The sequence below is a fragment of the Struthio camelus genome, chromosome 23, assembly GCF_040807025.1.
Source record: "Struthio camelus isolate bStrCam1 chromosome 23, bStrCam1.hap1, whole genome shotgun sequence".
Taxonomy (NCBI): domain Eukaryota; kingdom Metazoa; phylum Chordata; class Aves; order Struthioniformes; family Struthionidae; genus Struthio; species Struthio camelus.
Genome location: NC_090964.1, coordinates 10654495 through 10678491, shown reverse-complemented (window position 1 = coordinate 10678491; position 23997 = coordinate 10654495). Strand labels below are relative to the sequence as shown.

The window sequence follows — 23997 nt, the reverse complement described above, 5'->3', positions numbered from 1 at the left end:
AAGTGCTGAGCTCCCAGCCAGGCATTGGGCCCTGGGCGGCCGCTCTTGGGTACTGAAACAGCGGCGGTGCTGGGCCCCAGTCCGACCTCCGGTCCCAACGCCGGTCCCGACCCCCTGACCCCGACTCCAGCCAGGACTGACCCCGGGAGTGGGATGATCCCCAAACGCAAGCGATGCTGCCCATGTCTTGCCCTGCACCAGCGGCGGGGACCTGCCACCCCAGGGCCGCCAGCGACACAGGAGGGATCCGCGACCCCCGGGGACACAGGGCTCCCGCGACCTCCGGGGCCGTCGGGGATGCAGGGGACCCCCGGGGACACAGGGCTCCCGCGACCTCCGGGCCGTCGGGGATGCAGGGGACCCCCGGGGACACAGGGCTCCCGCGACCTCCGGGGCCATCGGGGATGCAGGGGACCCCTGGGGACACAGGGCTCCCGCGACCTCCGGGGCCGTCGGGGATGCAGGGGACCTCCGGGGCCGTCGGGGATGCAGGGGACCCCCGGGGACACAGGGCTCCCGCGACCTCCGGGGCCGTCGGGGATGCAGGGGACCTCCGGGGCCGTCGGGGATGCAGGGGACCCCCGGGGACACAGGGCTCCCGCGACCTCCGGGGCCGCGGGGGACCGCGGGCTGTGGCGGTGCCTGCGCGCCGGAGGGAGGCGGACCGGGGCGGGGTGGGGGGGCCGGTCCTGCGCTGGCTGCGCGCTCGGGGCAGAGCATCTCCCGCGCCCCGCGGCCCCGCCGGCGCCCGCAGCCGCCGCCGGGCCGGGCCGGGCCCCCGGCTGCGCGCTGCCCCGCGCTGCCCCGCGCTGCCCGCGGAGAGGCGCTGCCCGCGGAGAGGCGCTGCCCGCGCGGCGGCGGCGGGGCTGCGCGCGGGGGCGCGGTGCGGGGCTGCCCCGCGGAGCGGCCGCCGCCCGGCGCGGGGCGGCCCTGCCCTGGCCCCCCCGGGTGCGGGGCGGGTGTGAGTGTGAGTGTGAGCGGGTGTGTGAGTGTGAGTGTGCAGGACTCCACTCCGGGGCTTTGTGCGAGCCGCGCGCATCAGTGGTAGGAGGGGACAGAGCCGCTCCTGCGGGCTGCACCGGCAGCCCCGGCTCCGCAGGTGCCGCCCGGCCGGCTCCGCTCGGCTCCGCTCGGCTCGACACGGCTCGGCTCGGCTCGGCTCGGCTCGGCTCGGCTCGGCACGGCGGCAGCGCTCCGGCACAGCTTCCGCGGGACGTGGGACGGCGCGGGCTGCGGATCCCAGTAAGATGTGCCATGAGCGGTCCGGCCTCGGCGCCGACCGGCAGCTCCGCCTAGCCCCCGGGCAGCAGCCCGCTCCCCGGCTACCCCTGGGGCCGTAGAGCCGCCCGGCGCCGCCGCCCTCCCCAGCGATGACCCGACTCTGGCCGGCGCTCCGCCGTGTGCTCTGGGAATACTGGGCAGCGCTCCTGGTCGGCGGCCTCTGGGGCCCCTGCTCGCATGGGATGCCGCATGTCATCCGCATCGGTAAGCACCGGCGCCCCGACGGCCGGGCCGGGCCGCGGGGCAGGGCGGCGGCGGCGGCGGCGGCGGCGGGAGCGGTGCCCGCCCGGGGCCAGGGGCGCAGCGCCGCGGCGAGGAGCGGGGCTGCGCACGGTGCGGGGGGGAGCCGTGAGGGTGCCGTGAGGGTGCTCTGCCTGCTCCGGGAGGGGGGCTGCGCCCCTTGCGAGGAGGGATGCTGTGCGGGTGTGAGGAGAGGTGCTGTGCGGGTGCGAGCAGAGAAGCTGTGCCCGGTGCGAGAGGGATGCCGTACCGGTGCGAGGAGGGATGCTGTGCCCGGTGCAAGAGGGATGCCGTACCGGTGCGAGGAGGGATGCTGTGCCCGGTGCAAGAGGGATGCCGTACCGGTGCGAGGAGGGATGCTGTGCCCGGTGCAAGAGGGATGCCGTACCGGTGCGAGGAGGGATGCTGTGCCCGGTGCAAGAGGGATGCCGTACCGGTGCGAGGAGGGATGCTGTGCCCGGTGCAAGAGGGATGCTGTGCCCGGTGCAAGAGGGATGCTGTGCCGGTGCGAGGAGGGATGCTGTGCCCAGTGCAAGAGGGATGCTGTGCCCGGTGCAAGAGGGATGCTGTGCCGGTGCAAGAAGGATGCTGTGCCCGGTGCAAGAGGGATGCTGTGCCCATTGCAAGAAGGATGCTGTGCCCGGTGCAAGAGGGATGCTGTGCCCGGTGCAAGAGGGATGCCGTACCGGTGTGAGGAGGGATGCTGTGCAGGTGTGAGGAGAGGTGCTGTGCCCGGTGCGAGGAGAGAAGCTGTGCCCGGTGCGAGGAGGGATGCTGTGCAGTTGCAAGGAGAGGTGCTGTGCCCAGGGCAAGCAGGGACACTGTGCTGGTACTAGCAGGGATGCTGTGCCCGGTGCAAGGGGGATGCTGTGTGGGTGCAAAGAGGCATGCTGCGCCCCTTGCAAAGAGAGATGCAGTGCCCGGTGCCATAGAGATGCCTGATGCTGGACCAGGGCAAGCTCCCACCCCGGGACGGCTGGACCCCGCTGTCCTACTCCGGGACCTGGGCACCCGGCAGAAGGGACGGGCAGTCCTGGAGGCACCAAGCTCTGGTGCCCGGTGGGTGCCAGAGGACTGGCTACACTGCCGGAGCCCAGGCATGTTTCATTAAATAGCTGAGGTTCTGGGGAAAATTAATTTTTAATAATGTTACATAAAGTAATTGCACAGAAACGGACTGGGAAAGAGTCTATGATCTTTCTTTCTCTAATTAAAAAATAGATTTGTTTTAAGTATGTCATGTAAAGAAAGTCTCTGTTTTTCCGTTACATCCCATGTGCTTTGCCACCGATACACATTTCCAGGGATTCGCTGTCTGCCTAGGAAAAACCATAAGGATAGGTTTACTTGTCTTTTCAGGGAACAAATTCTAACCCAGAGAAACTAGTGAAAACTGAATAGATTTGTATGTATCTTTTAGTGAAAAAAACAGGTCTTATCCATGCCAATGCAACGACACAGCAGCAATGCGAAAGGCAGTAAGAGGAAAATGCTAGTCCTGGCGACAGCTGCTTTCTAAGTGAAATACTGTCACCTCCACAACGGTTTCAAGCGAGTGCGTGGCCCAGAGCATCTCACGGACACGGGGCTTGTCCCTGCAGGGTGAACTCTGCCCTCGCACAGGCTTGCGTGAACAGGACGCTACAGGCAGATTCAGTTCTGTGCATGTTTAAGTGCCACACATTTTGGTGGAAAAGGTTAATGGGACTTGCGTGGAGGGTCTGGGCCCTGGTGGCTGTTGAACTTCTACTAGAGCTTTTATGTTGGGTAAATGCGTCTCTGCCACGTCCTTGAACCGCTGGACATATTCTGTGCTACAGAAAAAGCCATCCCCAGAAGAGCTGCTGCTCTTGCTGACGGGCAGCCCAGGGTGTCCCCAACGGCACAGCCGCAGCGGGGCTGAAGGCGCCCACTGTGCAGCTGCAGGTCTCCCCCCGGCTATCGCGGGGGCCGTCACCCCACGACAGCGGGCACCATTCGCCGCCCCTCACGGCACCCTCCATCCTGCTCTGGTGTCCCTGTCCTTCCTGCCGGCCCCGGGCGCAGGCGCCCGTGAGGGCTGCCTGTGCGGGCGTCACTGCGTCTCAGCCCTGGGAGGGGTCCCTAGCCGCTCCTGTAGCTGAGGGCTGCAGGAATCGAGGCCTGCGCCCTCGCGGGGGGATCCGGCTGCCGGCTGGGAGCGCTGGGCTTGGGGCTGCTCACGCTTTCGGTTGGCAGCAGCGGGTCTGACATGGTGGCTGGGCACCGCGTGCTGTCGGGTTCGCGCTGCGGAAGGGGCGTGCGAGGGGCTGCGCTCGCCCTCCGGCAGCGCCCAAACCCGGGGAAGCCGAGGGCCGCTCGATCAGCCGCAGCTTGTGCCGTGCACGCCGAGCTGGCCAGACCGTCCGCGCTGTGCCAGCTTCAGGCGGATGCTTGCAGGGGAACGTGTTGCAATCGCTAGGGTGGCTGCGTGCTGAGACGCCCGGGAATAGCAGCATGGCTGCGGCAGACCTTCGGGCCTGAGGATATCCCTACGGCTCTGCCGAGATGCTTAGCCTCGAGTGCAGGTGGCCTCGGTCGTCCTGAAAATGGATTTTCTAGACGGGCTTCAAGCAATAGCACAAAGGGCTAAAAGATGCTTCAGCACCGGGAAACTGCTGTCAGCGTTTCTCCTGCGTCGTTCGCTCCTGCCGCCCTTCGCCTCCCGCTCGCAGCCGCAGCCACAGGAGCCCGGGCTGGAGGAGGAGGGCAGGGCTCGACGCCCGTGCCGTGCCGGCGCCGGCGCAGCCGCGGCTGCCGTCCGTGGGAGCCCTGCTACGCGCAGCCTCTGCCAGCCCTGCCGCCGCTTGCGCGCGCAGGGGCTTGCTTTCCTTCATGAAAAACAGCCTAAAACTCAGCACCTCTTTTAGCCTTCTTCTTGATGAGTAAAATCAGAAACTCCAAGATCAGGAAAAGCTTTAAATAAGGTTGGAGGGAGATCTGCGTTTACCTTCACTCTCAGCTAAAATTGGAATAATTTTGACCTCTTTTTCAGTTCACTGGAAGATTGCAGCTTTTCCCCCCGCATTAATTTGTGCAAAGCTGTATTGGCTTCCAAGTAACGCTTCTAATTAAGAGGTTATGCCAAAAGTGGAGAACATTTAAATGGATATTGTTTTAAACTGAAATTCAAACCAGAAAGAAAACAAGTAACTTTTCAAAGCTATCCTTTTTTTCACATGAAACTGTTAACATAAGCACAGTTTTATTTCTCTAGGGGAATTATCTAGAAAAGGAAAGAAAGAGCCAAAAGCTCTTCCTCTCACAAGTAAAATATAAATATTTCACCTACACATATCAACAGAATCTACACATATCACACACACATATATGTATAAAGGAAATTTGTGCCTCACTGCTGGCTTTTTCTTATTAAGTAGGAGTTTGTGTCTGTCGCTTATTCAGCAGCTGTTTAATTATTATGCAATCTGTTAAATATTTGAAAATACTGCATGAGAAAATACCACCTAGCTGTGCTGCATGCTCAGGCTGCTCGGTTCAGCTCCGCGTTATCCGGTACCAGGACGGATACCTGCAGCAGCGCAAGCGGAGTCACCCTGTAGCTACCGGGGCCGAGCGCTTGCAGCGCCGAGCCCCCCCGGGGTGGCAGCGGCGCGTGCGACACGGGTAAGCCAGCTCGGCTCGGCCAGCCCGGCCAGCTGCCCCTTCTCCCGGATTAAAAGGAGCAGCAGCTCCCCGCCAACGGGCCGTTTGGCAGAGCCTCGCAGGGCGCGCGGCGTCGCTGCAAGCGCCGGCCCCTCCGGCCCGCCGGCGGCTGCGGGCAAACCCGTCGCGCGGGCCGGCTGCGCTGAAGCATCCGCAGCAGTTATTCGGATGATCCGTGAGCCCAAGAGGCGCGCAGCCCAAGGCAGGCCAGAGCCAGGGCAGGGGCGCAGGGAACCCAGGGTTAGCACCTGCATTTCCGGGCGCGTGCAAGAGCTTTCAGGAGCTGACACCAAAACCGTGCAGTCCTGGGCGCAGCCCAGCCGCCGCCATTCCCCTGAGCGCCCCGGACCTCGGGGGTCCCTGGAGCAGGGCGACCGTCCGGCCCCCCGGGCGCCCTTCCTCCGCGGGGCAATCGCCCGCTGCCCGGAAGAGACTTCCTCTGCGTTGCTCCATTTTTAAAAAGATTCACCTTCGCCTCTGCGTCTTTGCCTTTTTTAAAAAAAACTGAGATTACATTCCTGTTTTCATCTGTGACAGGAGATTATTATACTTGGAGCATTTTTGAAAGTCCCAGTCCTGTCACCGAAGTCGCGGAGAGCAGGACTGGGCTCCAGCTAAGCTTTTAAACACAGTCTTGCGTGAAGGAGATTATTGGATTTTATTTGTTGTAGTCTCTTTTTAAACTGTGTTTGCCAAGAGAAGGGGTCAGGGCATCGATTGTGCGCATGATTTGCAAATAACACAGAAAAGAGAAGCAAATTGGATTGGAGACTGGGTGAAAAAAAAATCATTGATTATTTTATAAAAATACATAGAAAGCAAATTCTGTGGATAATTATCCTCCTCTGTATGATTGGCTTTTCTGGGGCTTATTATGCCTGTCTTGGATTTTGTTTTGAAATCACCTTCCCATACTCTGCAAACTAAGTTTTAGTGAAAAAAAAAAAAAGACAGAAAGAGATTTTTCTAGGCTAAAAACAAGCAGCGCTGAAAGGGCTGGGAAATGCATTGTGGGGGGATCTGTGGACGCTGGAGAAGGTAATCGCAAAAAGGCAGATCAGGTATTTTTCTGTTTTGCTCCTGCTTGATTAACTGTTTGGAAAAACTCTTTCGGCGAGGGGGTAAGGAGGGCGGCCGGGGGCCGGCGGCGCGGGCGTCCTAGCGCGGGCGCCTTCTTTCCCAGGCAGCCAGGTGCACGCTGGCCGAGACTCCCTTTCTTACCCTTTGATTTTAAAGCAATTCCAGAACGCGTCTGCCCCCCTGGCTGCCCCCGGCCTGCCCGGCGCCGGGGGATGAGAACCGGGCCCAGGCGCCCGGCGGGCCTGAACGCTCCTCTTCGAGTTCGGGAGTCGCCGAGTGCAAAACAATGAGAAATTTCTTCCAGTGCCTGGTGAGGCGATGAAACGTCGTGGGGTCGGAGCAGAGAGAAATTGAACTGAGAGCAATACGTTTTTTCTCCCCCCAGAAGCAAATAGCTTTAGACAAGTGGCTTCACAGCACCTGAGAGCAGCACACAGACGTAGAAAACACTAATTTGAGGAATCTTCCCTTCTGGGCAGCCTGCCTGCGCCCATCCCCGCCGTGTGCTCCTGAACGCCGAGTATAAGCAGAACGAAATTAGACTCGGGTTTCACCTGGCCAAGTCGGCATGCGTTATGCAGTGCCTAGCTGACCATAAAATGGACGTTGGCTTGGATTCTGGTCTATTCGTGTCGCTGGTGCAAAGCTACGGTGCCGCCGCTGACTCCTCCTCGAGGGGTGATGAAATGGGAGCCTGGACCCCTGTATGCCCTGGGGACCGAGCGCCAAACGGGCTAACGCGGCTAGGGCAGGATCCTGCCCGTCCGCGCTTGCACAGCTGCAAGTTAAGTGCTATCTGTTGTTTTTGTTTTTCCTGTTTTTAAATCACTCTATTGCCTTTGCGGATTTTTCTGCATTTCCATTTGTATTTCTGTGACCATACACCCACTGCTCAAGCATTTTACGGCTGATAAAGTTATTTCAGGTCATGAGATGCTTTGTGTGTCAGATAACATATTCTGGTAATTTCAGCAGGATGGAAGGATGGCAGTGTGAATTGTTTGGTGGTAAATTAATTCGGAATACATTTGAATAACAATGTTACCTCTTTATCGCAGAAAAGTCTAATTATTTGATCTTGGCATCCTCTTGAGAACCTCATATAGGAAATTAAGATCAAGCTGCAAACAGAAAAAAATAGACCCTCATTCATCACAGGGGAAGGAGTACAGCCGACGTAAACAGACCTGCTTAGGGCTGCGGCTGCTTGCGCCAGCAGGACGGACGCTTTCTCCTGACTGTGTGCGCTGACCCGTTGACACCCTCACCCGGGCTGAAATTCAGTAGATTTACACAGAACTGAAGCGGGGAAGCAGCCTTGCGTGGACTTTCTGTGCACAGATGATTTCCCTGCGCTGCCCGTGATGGCAGGAGCACTGCGTCTGGCACGTGGCTCTGCTCCGCAGGCGATGCCTTCGCAATAAAGGCTGCCTGTTACGGGTGTGCGTTGCCACTTTTTGTTTTATCACCAGCAGGTGCAAATCCACTGCTACTATTTTCAGCTTAATTTCTCCACCATGTCTAGATGTTTTTATTGACAGAATTAAATGAAGGTCGATATTATGAAAAGATATTTTAAAGCCTTCATGATGCAGTCAGGCACAAAGCAGAACTAATAATAATTCAACCTAAAACACAGTTAAGTCTCTCTTGTCCTGGTGAACGAAGTGCTTCTTTGGTATAGATCAGCAATTTCACTGAATTAGCAATACCAAATGAAATACAGCTTTCCTTCTCTCATCTATTGGCAATATATCGCCAGAAAGTCGGTAACGGACGGACGGGTGTTTCTGCTGCGCTCGTTCCCTAGATCAGCAGAGGGCAGTGTTTTTCATTGACTGTTTCAGTGCTTGCAGGTGTAAGGAAAATCCTATTTCTAGCCACCTTTCTCCTTCCAGTTACTGAATGCTGCTTTCTTGCATTAGCTATCATCACTAATTGCCAAGCATTTGCATGCAATGGCTCTGCCAGAGCAGCTACTACACTGGAGTCTCTCATAGAGACACAATATCAAATAAAACCCGACGATGCTGAGCCTGTTTGTAGCAAGCTTTAAGCCTCCTAATCCAATGTATTGCATTTCTCCTCCAGTTATGCTGCACAATCTTCTTTCCCTCTTGTTGGCTAGCGGTTTAATGTGGTGCTGTCTAGACTTTTTTCTCTGCAGACTTAGACTGGTTAAAGTCTCTGGGTAAGGCAGATAACAAGTTGAAAGCACGAGAACTCAACGAGGGGACGGAGCGGGAGAGAGAGAAGCAAACGGGGCAGAGGGACGGAGGGCTGAACGCGAGGCTAAAAACTGTGCTACCGGCAATGTTGCCAAATGGAATAAATGTGAAATGAGGAGCGCTGGTTGTCTTAAAGCGATTAGAGTTCAAGTTTCTGTGACTCGGTGTACTGTTTGTGCCTGGGTGATCTTGACAATCTACCATTGCATACTGTAGGCTTCTGTGTCCCTTAAAAATTCAAGATTATTATTTTTGGGGGTAGGGATTGTCTTATTTTGCATTGATGTAGCGAGGACTCAAAACGTATTGTGGCTTCAAGGCGTTACTACAGTTTTTTATTAATAGTAAAAACAGTGATAATGTGGCGTTCGTATTAATAATACTCATAATAAAGCCTAAAATAGATTGAGGTCGTTACCACAAAGAGCTCTCAGAGCAGGTGAACGGCTCAGTTCACTGCCTTGTTTCTGCTCCAGCTGCAGCTGAACCCCTTTTCTCTTGCCCGCTGCGGAGCACCGGCACCGCGCAGCAGGGACGTTCCCCTTACGCTATAGCGTCACGTCTCGGGTCTGCCCCACAGAGACGCAAGACGCGTCCAGTGCTACCCGAGCGCTCTGCAGCCTCTTCTCGCGTGCATTAAACCCGCAGTAAGAGGCTATACGTGAATAGACAACTATGGGCTGGACTATTCTGTTGCGCCTGGAGAGAAGATGACCAGTAAAACGCCGCACTACTACAAGCAGCTCTTAATAGAGCTGTGCCATAACCACGTCGTGGGCAGCCGCGTGAGGCTGCTCGGAATTTCACCAGACATAAGCCAAACTGTTCAGCCTCAGAAAGAGTGTTAACAAGGAGAGGAAAGCAGACATTGGCAGTGACAAAAGGCCACCTTGCTGTATCTGTATTATCTAGTACTTAACCCCGGGGCCCGGTCAGACGCAGCCGCGCGAGGAAGAGCCTGTGCCCGCAACGCCGGGCCTCTGTGCAGAGCGCCGGGCGGGAACCCGGGCGCTTTCGGGTCGCCCAAGCACGGATTAACAAGGAGAGCCCCGGAGTCGGGAGAATCGATAAACCCTCCTCTCCGGGGCCTGTTGCGACTCCCTCCCCCGTGTCCGACGGAGAAGTTATTTCAGTTCAGAGGCTGCTCGCTCCGCTGGCGGCGGGCGGCGGGCGCAGCGAGCCCGGGGCAGGGGCGCCGCAGGTAGCTGCGAGGGGCACCGCCAGGAGCGAGGCGCCCGCGGGGGCACAGGGCGCTCCTGAGCGCGGCCACCACCCAGTTGAAGGCAATGAGGTGAAGACGACGCTATGGGAGGGGGAGACTAAATCTGATGCCTCTGCCACAAAGCTTCCACAAAGCTAGAGGGAAAGAGAAGGAAAAAGGAAATACAAGATTTCTGGCTTGCCGACCAGAGGCTGCCTCGAGGGGGGAGCCCGCAGTGCGGCGAGAGGAGCAGACGCTGCACGGCCGCTGCTCAGCTGCAAGTGGCTCTGGAGGGGCGCAAGGCGCAGCCCAGCAGGCCTGAACCGCGAGGGTCCGGGCAGAGGAGGTGCTGGCGGTGCTGGGTCGCCCTGCGCTAGTCTACTCTTCGGTCCCTGGGGCAGAAAAACAGCCCTGTCAGGAAAGTTTTTAAGCATCCACATAAAGCAGGTAATATCAAAGGAATAAAACAAAGACTTAGAGTCACATAAATGTTCAGATGAATTCTTGAAATCGGGACTTGCACTTTGCTCATCACTGTGGAAACTGGGCGCACAGGGACCACCATTGCGGGCACGCACATTCCCAGGTACCGTAGTACTAAGCCCATTACAGAGGCCTTCGAGACCGATTGATTTAAATTAGCCTTCCATCCTTGACATCTACAAACAGCAGCTTCAGGAGCATTCATTAGTGCCACTGCAGCGGTTCGGGTTATAGCGGCGGTTCGTAATGTCCAATAAGAAATGGGATAAGGCCATTGACTCCTCTTGCATAGGCCACTGGATACTCATTAGCTGGTAATGACATTTGATTGCTACAGCATGTCCTTTGTTCAAATTGGGGGCTGAGAGGCGAGAAGCCCAGCTCTTTGAACTCAGGAGTACCCAGGTGGATACGAACCTAAGCCATTCTTAAAATAACAGGGCTAGTACAGCAAAATCCAAATTCGATGAAAGATGTGGAAGCGTATGGTGAGAACCCGTGTTGGCTGTAGGCGGCTTTCCCCCCAGTTTAATGAATAGATGGCTGTCATCTCTTAGTTATCTCTCAGGATGAAACAGTAAATAAAATCTGGTATAACCCACAAATTTAGCAGAGTTATGACTGTCTATTGGGACTGAAGTGTGAGACTGGTTGGGTAGTTCTGCGGTGAATTCAAAGCACTCAGAAGTAAGCCACAGCAGTATTTTTAAATTCCACCCTCTGCTTGTAAAATAGGAGCTTCTCTGCTAGGAGCAGCAGCTGTTTGGGTACACGGCCTTATGTCATTTTTCCACTGGCTGCAGCAGAAGTTGTACATTAAAAACCAGGCTGATTTTATTATGAATGGAATAAATGCTTACAGCACATGCTTAGCATAGGATGTGAGAATTGATTTGCCCAGGAAGGAAAGACCTCGCCTTTGCTTTCGGAGCTGCACACTACCCCTGGAAGCATCTGCAGACAGATTTTTGCATTCCAGGTACAAACCAGCTTTGCCTGCCTGAGAATGCCTCAGGACCACACTCTGCAAACGCGCCGAAAAGGTGGCTTTTAAGTCGTCAATAAAGAATAATGTGTGTGTGCATCTCTACAGTGAGTGGGAGCCTGAAAAAGATGGCTGTTTCCATTGCCATTATAAATAAAGTTTTTATTTAAACTAATCAGGCGCTGTTAAGTCTGAATATCTTTGATTCACATCTCACCTGAGATACATTACTCAACCCATTTATTCTGTACAAAAATGGCTGGCATATTTTCTAGTAAAAATTAGAGCAGATCCAAACTGTTTCCTGATTGTTGCTATAACCATTTGCATTTTTATACAAAATAAAAGGGTTATGACAATGTAACAGGACTGTTTTTCTTATGGTTGACAATCTAACCAGAACACTGCTAGCAAAAGGTAGCAGTCCCTAGGTAACCAGAACACTGCTAGCAAAAGGTAGCTGCCCCCAGCCCCTGCGCCGCCCGGCCCCGCGCTCCCTCTGCCGCTTGCAGCCGGCCGCCCTGGGGGAGCGCGCCGGCCGCCGGCCCCGCCAGGCCCCTGCGCTGCCCGCTGCCCCGCCGGCAGCCCCCCGGGGAGGAAAACCAGGCATTCAACCCTGCAGAAATCCCCCGTTACTCTTTCCCTGGACCTGTAGCAAAAGGTACATAACGATTAACCTTAAAAGCGTGCGCTTTTCTTTGCCAGTGCAAGACGGATTTGTCATATTTTCTCTTTCTTTTTTAATACTGGATTCTTAGTGCAGACAATGATTTACTGAACAATCCATTTCCTTATCTACCTAATACATTACAGTGATCCTTCAGTGCCAGATAATCAATCCAGCTTGTGATTTTAAGCGTGTGTGTGTGTACCTGTATATATATTTTCATCCCGAATCGCACCATATCATTATCAGGCTAAATAAAGTCTCCCTTTCGATGTTCCTTCTTCAGTGAGGTTTGTTTATGGTGTATAAAAGGAAATCATGATGTTATATTGCACCTTGTAAGTTTTACGGTACTTGAGAGGTTTATGCCGTATGAATGTAAAGGGCAATGCAATAATACAAAGGGCAGCGAGACATTTTAAGCACAGAAGGATACACAGGGAGCTGCAGAGATAAATCTGGGTGGATAATCATTGCAGAGTGTCGCGCCTATTTATGAGAGAAAAAGACATTTGCTGCAAATCATGCTTCAGGTCACTTCTGCCCGGGTCTCTGCCTCTGCTCTGCGTTATAGGCCAGTTAAATTGTTCTTTGTCTAATTTGTGATCTCTGCCCTTGTATACGGCCTGTTCTCCGCTGCGTCCTGCACCCAGCACAGGCGAATTCACCCTTGCTGAAGGAGGACGTAATTCCCCGGCACTTAAATGGCGCGCTGGTCTTGTCCAGTTCAAGGGCTTCCGTAAGTAAGAGATCATTTTGCTGTCCTCTGTGAATTAGGACAGGCTTCATCGCGGGACTTATCCATGGCAGGAAGCGAAAGGAAGGAAAATGCCTAAGACCGAAGCTCCTAGATAGCTGAGACGAGGGAGAACAGCCTGGGTTCAGCACCGCTGCCCACGGCGGGTATTCGCGGCCAGGGCTCCGGCCAGCCTGAGCTGAGGAGAGAGCTGCGCCGGCGAGAGCAGGTCGGGGGGTTTTAGGGAACTGCCTGTCCGTATTAAGAGACAAATGTCATAGCGTCTTGCTGTTGTTAAAGTTTTAAAATAAGCAATCAATGAATTCTTCTCTAATTGGAATATTCAGAATTCTGCTTGTCTAATTAGAAGTCGACGTGGGGAGAAAATGTCGTTGCGCTCTGAGGTCAAGCTAAGCCTTTTACATGGGTCACTGTGCCATGTGCTTCATTCAAAATCTAATTTGTTTTGTGCGCTTACAATGGGAGAAACACTGATTTTTATGCTATCTCCACATGTTCACGACTTTCTGTTGCAGGAGAAGATTTTGCCTTAATCACTTTCAGTTTTAACTGTCTGGCACAGAGACAATATTTTCGCCGTTTGGACCACTGCATTACTGGAGACTGGAACGCTAGAGAGGCAGAAGAGCAAAGTGCGGCGTTTCCAAAGCTGCAGAACGGGGCTAATTCCAGCATCTTGTTTCCCACCCGTTTCAGTGGGAGTTAGACAGCTTTCCCGCAAGGCGCTTTTAAAGATTTTATGAGACATCTCAAATGCAAGGCATTTTTGGGGAGGGAGGGGCCGTAAAAGAAGTCTCAGGAAATTGCCCCCCATCTTTACCCCTCTCCTGGACCTCAACTGCAGAAGACTTGCAGCCTCCTCCACGCTCGGTCCAGAAGGCTTCACCTTCTGCAGTTCTGGCTGCAATCACTGTTCAATTCTTTTTTGCTGTAATGCTATTACAATTTTAAGGAGTAACAGGGGCCTTACAAAAGGAGGTTCTTGGTTTGAACTTCTGGTCTATAAATTCTTAAAGATCCATTGATCTTTTATAGGGAAAGAAAACCACTTTCTTCCTAATTTTATGCACTTTTTTCTTACAAATTTTTATTTCTACAAGATCAGTTTTTGTCATCTTTACTTTGAAGAAATTCAAAATGGACATTTAGCTTCAGGGCAGGATCTAGGTTTAGCTCATAATATTTGAACGGAAATAGGATCTTTAGTTTCTTTTCCCATTCATCTGCATCATGGGGAATGAGTTACTCAGAAAGTGTGTTTCATGATCTTAAATGAAGCTGATAATGTTTTTTAAGATGCAGAGCTTGTCTTTACACAGCTCTCAACTTCATTTAAGATTAAAGTTATCAATACAAATGTTAAATATAAAAAATCCCATGTTCTTTTAGCAGCTTCTTTCAATCCCAGTGACATGTTTCAATAGATAAAACTGTGTTTGTACACATGCACATCTGTTTATAAACTGATCAGTAAAAAATTAGCTAGTTATATCCCTACTGACTTCATTTTCTTATACATTAATGCAGTGGTAGTTATTTGAGGTTTGAGGAGGAACATGAAATATTTTCTGCAGTGTGATTTTACATGTTAAGTGTGGCAATTTCAGTAGCTGGATCCATTTCTTCCAATTAGAAGAAGAGCAATGGCATACTAAAATCTGAAACCCAGCCTGATTTGCATATCATTATCTTTACATTATGAATTCACGTTTAATTTTAGTACTTTTTTGGAGGCAATTCTAACCTAATTAAATTTCCCTTTTTTTCTCTTACTCCAAGAATCTGACGCTTCCCCCCATCTTTGACTGAAGCAACAACTGAACCACAGAGACGAACCACAAGAAAACCACATGATACTTGTTCAGCTTTTAACCTTGGCAGATGTGACTTGTCATTTAGTCTTGCTTAAATAATAGCCTCAGTTCCCTTCCGATGTAACTCCCTCACTGCTATCTGCATTTTGGATGTCGAACTCCACTCTTCAACCTCACGCCTCAGAAGTGGAGGGAAGAAATTAATATAGCTTAAATCTCAGACAAGCTGTACTTTCGCCTATTTTAAGAATAAACTGTATTCACAGGCTTCCTTAGCAGCTGGTTGGGATTTTGCTTAGCGCCAGCGCTTGGAAACAAAACGCTCAGCACGTTCCCTCGCATCCTAAAGATCCTGAAAGGTCCCATCAGTCTGGGTGAGAGCACTGGTTTCCTAAGTATGCCACACTATAAAATACACCTCCCATTCAATAAGTTCATGTGGGATTTTTTCCCCCAACCATGTGACCACCTATATTTAGTACTGGCCCATGAGACTGATATATAATTTTTGACTGCATTATTAGGGTCACTGCATGTGGCTACATGGCTTTTTGTGCTTTGGGAGTGTTAGTGGGAAAACCTATTTCCACATGAATTATGAAAGTTTATGTCAACAGGACTATAATTCATAAATTGTTATGACAGCCGCATTTTGAAAGAAAACACAGAGAAACCAGGGTAATAAAACTTGCCATCAAGGGAGTGGACTTGCAGGTCCTGGAAAGAATTCTTGCCCAAGGATTATTTATGATCATTACCCAACAAAATGTGTTTTTGCATTTTTATTGGTAGCAAATTGCTTGTAAACCCACTAGGGAACTAATGATTTTTCCTTTGCGGCCATGCTACTTTGATTTGTTTTTTTATATATACATCTTTATGACCAGTTTAAGCTATCACAGTTGATTTATAATAACAATGATTATTTCTAAATAGACAGCATGTTAAAGGGTTAAGCATCCTCTGATTTCAGCTGACAAAAACTAGACATTGACAATAACAGACTTCAGAAGGATAACGGTTAGCAGTATGTGTTCAGCCTTTCCTGTGCGTTGCTACAAGTGGTGCTAACTGCCTTTAATGGAGAGCGCTGCTTATTGGTGTTCTTCAGTAGTTTCTCATTAATTTCACAGTGTACTAGTTGAAGATTTCCTATTTGCTTTACTAGTGTTATATGTTCAAGAAGGCAGAGTAATGGCAATGACTTGTTTCTGAACACCTTCTGCTCCTTTTTTTGTTCTGAACGGCTCATGTGCTTCCTCGTCAGCCATGATGGGAGAGAGCTGGGCAAGAAGAGCTCAGGGTGAGCTCCCCACCCCACAATGTCACATTTACTGTATTTCCACAAATGGAGTTTTCCATTGAATTCCTTGCTAGAATCACAACATGGTGTCAATCGCCCAGAAATAATTGCGCATGTCAAAGACAAGTGTACACTAATACAACGCCCTTCCAAATTACCTGTAGGTCCTTCTTTCCAGGAGAAGAGAGGGAATACGAAAGCTACAGGCAGCTCCATTAGAAAGTGGGAGCATGGGCATGATTTTAGAGACTTTTTAATCTTCATGCCCAGCAGAAACTGAGAACTGTTAGCACCTTTCTGCTTCAATCACCTTGACTGCAGAACGCGTGGTGGCTTTTCCTGCCCGGCTTTTTAGCAAAGGATCCCTGCTCACGCTGGTACAACCACCTCGGTCCACTACCCACAGGCAGATGCGCGCTCGCGCTCTTTTCTCCTCCAAACGCTGAAACACCTAATCTGCACCCACCAAAGGTGCAGGTTTTAGAGTAGCAGCAATTTACCCAATTACTTCTCAGGATACATTGATAATTCTTGTAATAACACCATAGTTGCAGAAAGCAGCGGGAAGCTCAGCTCAACCTTAATATGAAGGTTAAATGATTCCTAAATTATTCATTGCCATGGTTACCAGGATGATTACACCTGTTGTTCCTACTGCGCTACCTTAGAGAGACCCTCCTGGTAAAATACAGGTGAGAGCTGCCTGTCAGGGGAATCAAAGCTCAGCGGCAGTCCGTATAATTACTGTCCTTCCTAGAGCCCTTGACTCCATTCTCGTATTCTCTACGCACAAGTAGCAAGTGCACTGCAACAGTCATTAGTTTGGGGGAATCATGGGACATCTGTATATTCAGTACAAATGTCATTGACTAAAACAGCATATGACTAATTGTGTTGTTTAATAGTAACACAGCAATTTGTTAGAGCTGCGTTTTCTTTACAGGCTTTCAAAGCTTTATTTTTAGAAAAATAATTTTTGATCTTTCTTAAGGTCCTGTTCCGCTCTGTAACAGACCCCCTGCGTGGCTTTGAACAAATGACTTCACTCTTCTGTGCCTTAATTTCTTACCCATAAAATTAGGCTAAGAGCACTCCTTGCTTCTCTGGGATATTGTTAGGGTGAGGGTTTTAAAGACTGTGGCATGGGCGTGTGAATGCTGAGCAAGTCACAGCAGCACAGGGTCTGCGAGGCGTAGCCAGTACGCGAGCAGGCACAGCCCTGCTAAACTAGTGAAACGCTGAGTTTACAACCTGGGGCTCTCTGACTTGAGTCATTTTGAAACCCTAAATATGCTTAACTGCTTCTTTAATGTAGATTTTAAAAGCTATTTATTGAAATTTAACAACTGTTTACTCAATATGGATCTGTAAAGCCTTAAAAATACGCTCTTAATAATCCCTTGGTATTTAACTAACATACAATAGTGTGTGCTATTACATCCCAATTAAATCCCTATTTGAGACACTTAATTGAAAAGAAGACTATAATAAGCTCCTGATCACTTGATTCCCTAGTCAGATCCATACGATCAAGGACTCTGCATGTCAGTGAGTGCCAAAGGTGTCCTGCGGCAGCCTGTGCCCGTGGGGTCCGACCGTGCTACAGCCGGGTCTGCCCGGGGGGCGGCTGTCCTTTGGTACTGGGAGGGGACTTGCCTGCCCCAGGCATCGCCGTGACACCTCCTGGCAAGGCGATTGTGGGTTTTCCCAGGCCCCGGGAGGCAGCACCCTGCCCTATAAAGCAGCCTTTGATCATTGGGTGCAGGAGATCCAAGGCGCAGCGGGAAAGGGGTTGTTGCACTGTGGACCTGTTTTATGCTCTCTGGATGCCAGAGCTCTCCAGGGCCAGGAGTGCTCCCTGCAGTTCATTAAGGTCAAGGATGCTCTACAGAGGCGGCAGCCCCCAACAGCAGCTCTGGCTTGACTGCTGCAATGGGAAAGAGCGTGAGGCCATTCCCCTGCAGGAGATATCTGCCAGCTTTGCAGCCCCTTTGTGCCAGAAGCTGTGGTGTGAAGGAGCTTCATCCAAGGCCAAAGTATGTTGTGATATTTATGGGCACCTTGGGAATCCTGCACCGCCGCCTCCCCTCTGGCGTCTGAACAGCTCGCTGCCCTGATCTCTTCTGCAGTTGGTAGTAATGAACTGGCAAACAGTGACATCCCTGTATCGCTACCCTGTCCTGTGCCAGCCTTTCGCGGGCAGCCTGCATTAGACAGAGCCCTCAGGACATCCGTGTGAAGCCAGCTGCTTGCCATCCAGCCAAGTGACTTATCTCTGTCTCTCTTAAAAAAAGCCCAACCCCCTTTAATGCAAGCAGGTTTGAAATAGAAAGTGACAGTAGCTTTGTGCTAGCTCTACAGCATGATGTGATGTTAATTTGTGTAAGTGAATTTTTCCTGTTTTTAATTATCAGCCTGACATTCAAAAGTAAGGAATATGGGGACTCCATGAGGCATGCTTTACTGTTGCAAAGATGAAGGTTGTTTGTTTTTTCAGATGCTTAAATATAGTTCTTAATTGTGTGGCTGATACTGCAGTATGATGCAAAAAAAGAGGAAGGATATGAAATTGGGATCCAGGAGCCTCAGGTTCAATTCCCAGCTCTGCCACAGAGCCCCTAGATATCCGTAGGCAAAATACTTAAAGAAAACGGTGTTCCCGTTTTGCAGGTGGTGGGAAGGCTGCAAGAGAGGGTAAATGCTCCTGAATTACAAGGAAAGTGTACCCTTGACTTGGGCGGCTGTGGGTCACCCTCTGATGATGGGTTTCTTTAGTGTAACTACCCTTTCCCTCTCACCCCAAATACAAAGACTTTTCCAGAGAGTCAAGGTCTCAGCAGTTTGTAAGATGCACATTGCATCAGGAGAGCTCCTCCGCCAGCCCGCTAACATCTCAAAGTCATGGTGGTGTCACTGTACTGGAATAACAGAGGAGACATGTGGACAGACAAGTTTCCTACAGCAGATCTGCCGGGAGCGCAGAGACCTCCCTGCTCTCTGCAGTCAACACCCAGGTGCTGCTGGTGCCGATTTGTTGCAGCAGCTCAGTGCTAGTGAACTACAGAACAAGCCAAATGGATTTACAACCACGGTGTCATTGCTCCTAGAGAGAATTGATGCTCCTGTTTCCTTTTGTAGGCAGATAAAATAAGTACTGACAGATCTGCGATGTGGCAGCTACTTGGATTTTGCAGAGGATTTGAGGCAAGGCATGGTTTATGAGCAGCCCATTAACAGAGTGCATACTGTGTCTCATAAAAATCCTGTTTTCCCCATTTCAGCTCTACAGTAGTATTTCATTTGCAGTCTAAATCTAATAAGAGGATCAGTGGAGATGTTGGCAGGGGAACCGTTCCTGTCCGGGGAGCGCTGATCGAAGCAGCAGTGTCCCGTTAGCGCCGCGGGGTGAGGCTGCGGAGGTGCAAGAGGGAAGTCCAGAAGGACGCGCCCTGCCACCCCGAGCTGCTGGCCCAGAGGGACGCAGCTCTGGGCAAGGTGACCAGAGCTTCTTTGCACGAAAATGACACTTTGGTTAGGAGAGAAAAAAAACTTCAACGTGAAAGGGAAGTACCAACAGCCGCTCCTTTTTTTTTCCATTCCAAGCCCTTTAAAACAATGTTTAGATTTCATGTGTTGCTAATTACATATGCTAGTATTCTGTATTATTTAATGCCAGCAAGTGATGGATGCTAAGAGAGAGAGAGAGTACATTTGTTTTCTAAGGCTAACTGCACACAATCTGTTATTGTGTAATGCTGAATACTTTTGGGGGTTGATGTCTTTCAGTGTTGAGCATAAAAGCCAGGCCGCCCCGACAATTACCTTCATTAATCAGCCTTCTCTAGGCTGTGCGCTTTGGAGACTATGATGTCGTCTTTATATGTCAAAGCTTGCTAGGATTGCACTTTGAAAAAGCTCCCACTGATCTTCCATTCTTTTATTTCTCTTTATTTGGCTTAAATGGCAAAATACCCTCCCAGTGCAACTACCATCATTCTGGTTGTATCTCCAATTTGTTAGAATTTTTATTTCTTTTAAACTTGTAGACAGCTTAAAGGAGGGGAGGGAAAAGCAGCTGCAACTTGATGTGAGAGCGCGAACTTCACTTAAAGAGGATTCAGCTTCTTTGGTTTTTCACAAGAGCTGTTGAGTGTTCTGAGCTTTAAAAAATATGGCCACTTATTCAGATACCTGAAACACAGATTTAGGGGAGAGGTGTTTCTGAAGGCTTTCGAGAGATTTAGACGCGCAAGTGAAGGTCATACAGAGTTGTGCTAGCATGCTTTCAAGTACTGTGACAAACTCCGACGGGAACCTAACTCTTGGTGCTTCAGCTCAGGTTTTCATAGCTTTCTTGGAGCCCACAGCTATGTTTTTAGATGTATCCCCAACTCACTAGCTCCTCTAAGCAGATGAAATTACAGTGCATAGGATCACTGGAAGATGGCCTGCTCCTATTTAGGTGCCTAAGTATATAGGGGCTTTCAGCATACCAAGGCATTTTTCTCATGCCTCATTTTTGCAACAGCCAAGTTCTCAAAGGGCAGTACATCAAGGACATCAATGCAGAGATATCCTTTTAGATAAGGCCTTTATAACCTGGATATCAAATAAAGATTTGGGAAATAGCTACAAATTCCGCATCTCAGTCCCTTTGTAGTTAATGGTGTTACTGCATACAGCTACTCCAGGAGGATGACAGCATGAACAAGAGTATTTCTGACTGCCTGAAAAGAAATGGGAAGGAGGCTGAAGAAGACAGCGTAACCTAGTGCTGGGGAAGGGTGCGTTAGTCGCTAGGCTGAGAAACTGGGTTGGAGGAGACCTAGACTTTATCCGCACAAGTGCAACCTCTGTCAGGTTCGTTTGCCTTTGCTTCCTGCCGTATGTTTCCGGCCTTAATTTTAATTATTATTTGTATCATACTGGCACCTTGAGAATACTCCTATTAGGTATAGTGCACATGAACGGCAGAGGGAACGGGGTGCAAACTGAGCAACTTCAGGGCCGACGTGCATGTCGTGGACAGGCTTTGCAAAGGCAGTGCACGGCTGAACTGCGCCCCTCGGCTAGCCTGCCAGGCAGCGAGGGACAGGAGAGCCTGGCGCATTTCGCCGCGTTCCTCAAGCAGAAGGACTTGCCACACTGATTTAAAGCAATACAAAACAAACAAGCAAACAGCCAAACTCTGACCGCAGCCAAACACTTGCCCAGTTTCTAACCTCAACCTCCCTGAAGCCCTCCTTCTCTCCTGGGAGTCGGTCTCGGAGGTCCCTGCCTGTCCTGGACGGCACCTTCTCAACACACACCTCTTCCTAGCTGCTAGCCAAAATGAAAGTAATTATTAGATTGTGCCTCAGCAACTCAGAAAGTTGCTAGCAACAACTATCTCATGCCACTACTATCAGCATAATTTTAGTTTTCATTGCTAAATACTGCTTTAGAAAGAACAGTTGTCTTCCTGCTCCATGGCTGCACAGTTGCTCTCCCAGGTTTCAGGAGGCAGTGAAAGTTTTTGGGGTTTTTTTTTTTTTTGCACTGTACGTTTTCAAATGCTTCATTGTCAAACTGGTTAAAAGCCCTTATTTATAAAATGTGTGCGTCTCTTTCAGCTTAACTGAAAAGGCATTAAAATAACTGCAGCTGTGGAAAGAATAATTACAGTGAGATTTTGTCAAGGACTCTCTTGTCTGATGTTGCCATCTGTGACATGGTGAATGCAAAGATCATTTTAAACATAGGCAGTTAATGTAGAGAATAATTTGAGAGTTTTAGATATTTATGGTAAATTATTTAACTTTATAGTTTGGTTTTATGGGCCTCATTATTCCATGTAGTAAGGATTTCTGCATTTTCTGTTGCTCTGCGCTTTGATTTTCACTTTGTGACAAAAAGTACGCTGCAGTAAAAGTAACACTTCACACGTTTCAGAAATGTTTCAGGGAGACATCATATTAATCAGATTATTTTCATGCTGTTCAATATCATCCTTGATGCTTTTTAAAAAAAACTTGAGAGAAAGAGGTTGACTATGAACCAGGTGTTAATAGCCAGTCCTTCAAGCACGGACAGTGACAGGGTCTGGTAAACACCACGTTTTCACATTAATTTGCTCCTGTCTCTCAGAGTACTGCTTTCTTCAGGCTCCCACGAGGAGGACATCGCTGCTTTATTTCCTTTAACAACCCCCTAACTCCACATTAAGAACAAACTGTCACACTGGAAATGAATAATTGGCTGCCAGAAACAAAGAGAAAGGAGACTTGGCTTGGCTTTACTGACATTCGCCGCTCTGTAAACAGGGCTTACGCTGAAGCAAAGTCGAATATGCTTATTAATCAACGTAGGGCAGGAGCAGCCAGCGGGGCCGGGCGCCGGAGCGCCGCGTGCCGGGCGTCCCAGCGTCGCTGCGGCCGACGGCGCTCGGGTCCCTGCCGCCTCCCACGGGCTCTGCCCATCGCGATGGGGCAGCAGACACCGCTACATCTACAGGTTGTAATTCCTTAATTTTAAATGAGGCTCAGCAACTTTCTGCAAGCAGGTTCTCCCCAGGAGAAGAACGCGTGGCCGATGGGCGCTGACCCTGCGTACGGCGCCTCAGTCCTTGCAGCCTTCTGCAGGTGTTCCTCTCCGTGGCTCCTCATGATAAAACAAGCCAACTGCTTTTAAAATGCAATTTGGAGGATGTTTATGCTTACAGAGGATGAGGTTTGTACCTTGTGGGAAACTTAATGCAGCTACATCTGGAAAATGCCTAACTGGATTTCCCTCTGCGGTACTGCACAGCACGTCCTTAACCCTGCAGCGAAACGCAGCAACTCTCTCTGCTCGCCCTTCTAGTCTAGGCTCTAGCAGCGTTTCTGCAAAGCCAAGGATATCCAAGACAACACTGAAAAAATATTTTGTTGGATGTGAACTTTACAGTGGCAGTCAGACCGTTCTTCTGACAGCTGAAGGCCACAGCACAGTTGCATGGCTGGAGCCCTTGTTCAGCCACCTCTGGAACGTGCAACACGTAAACGGGAAGGGAGAGGAACTGCCTGTTTGTTTTTATGGAAGAGACCTCCTTCCACCCCACCTGCCTTCTGTGTCCTTGGCTGCGTTTGCCATCTGCAGCTGCCAACGGCTGGAGCTCTTTGGGGCTCCTTAGCGGGTTCCTTCCACGCTCACGAGGAGGCAGCACTGCCGCTGTCCACCCGGAAAGGCACTGGGCCCTCACCCGACTGCAGCCCTTGGCAAGGGGGCAGGAAAGGGCTCGCAGCGATGCCCTGCGGATAAACATCAGCCTCAGGGAGATGGGAGGTGGGCGGATCTGGAAACCATCTCCGAGAGCTTAAAGGCTGGTGGAGGTGGAGAGGGGGAGGAGGTCAGAAACGTTCAGTGTTCACAGATGTTGTAGGAAGCTTGCCAGAAGCTCGGACTCATTTCGGTTAAAGGGACCGTGGGGGCAAATCTAGTCGCTGTGGACTTATTAAAAGCATTGTGGGGTGTAAGAGCAGCGATTTGTTCAAAGCAGAAGTGACCTTGTATTCCCTGGTCTTTTATGCTATTTAGTAAATTTTTGTAATTTGTTTATCACTGGTAATTTGCTTTGCAGAACAAAGCACTCAGGAAGCCGTTCTTGGCCAGCTACCCCCTCCTGTTGCATCAACAGCAGAATCAGAATAGTTTTACTAGTTTCCTCAAAGGCGGATCAGCTAGCTGCTTAAATCCTAGTACTTTATTTCTCCCTCAGAGTCACCTTCACCTTCAGCGCGGGGCGAGAGCGCGTGAGGATGGTGTTGGCGGGCAGGGGCTGGCCCGCTGGCAGAGAGGTGCCCCCGCCGCCCCCGTCCCCGCTGGGGACCTCGCACCGGGTACCCCCGACCCAGCCCGCGACCCGACCTGCTCCGGCAGCGCCCGAGTGCCCAGGCTGTGCCACGGACTGGGGCAGTAGTAGAGAAAAGGCCACCGAAAGATCTCTATTGCATGAAATGTCCTCATCGAGTCTGCACTTCTCCTGCATCTCTCGGTGCATGCCAGACCAAAGACCTCGCCCTTTGCCAGGCAGAGAACTGCATTTTGTCTGCTAGCAAAGTGACCAGCAGTTATCTGGACAGACGGACAGAGAAGCCCGGAGTCAGCAATAATTCCTCAGTTTCAAAGGCTTTTTTCTGCAACCTCACAGTTTTTGTACGTAAAGAAAGAATTTATGACGTGTTTGCATGGCCCGTACGGAGGTGGCGTGCGAGGACCTGACGATTCACCCAGGTGCTGGGGAAAGAGATGGCTGGA

The 23997-nt window shown here is 50.9% G+C and overlaps 1 protein-coding gene across 1 annotated transcript in view; it reads left to right on the top strand.

The window, feature by feature from the left end:
- The first annotated feature begins 1014 nt into the window (after positions 1-1014).
- The window catches only part of GRIK3 (glutamate ionotropic receptor kainate type subunit 3), a 135203-nt gene continuing 112220 nt past the window's right edge, over positions 1015-23997 (top strand). The window contains exon 1 of the mRNA XM_068917392.1: positions 1015-1485. Within this exon, the coding sequence (XP_068773493.1) occupies positions 1371-1485 (115 nt within the window). The 5' untranslated portion in view covers positions 1015-1370. The remainder of the gene's footprint in view (positions 1486-23997) is intronic.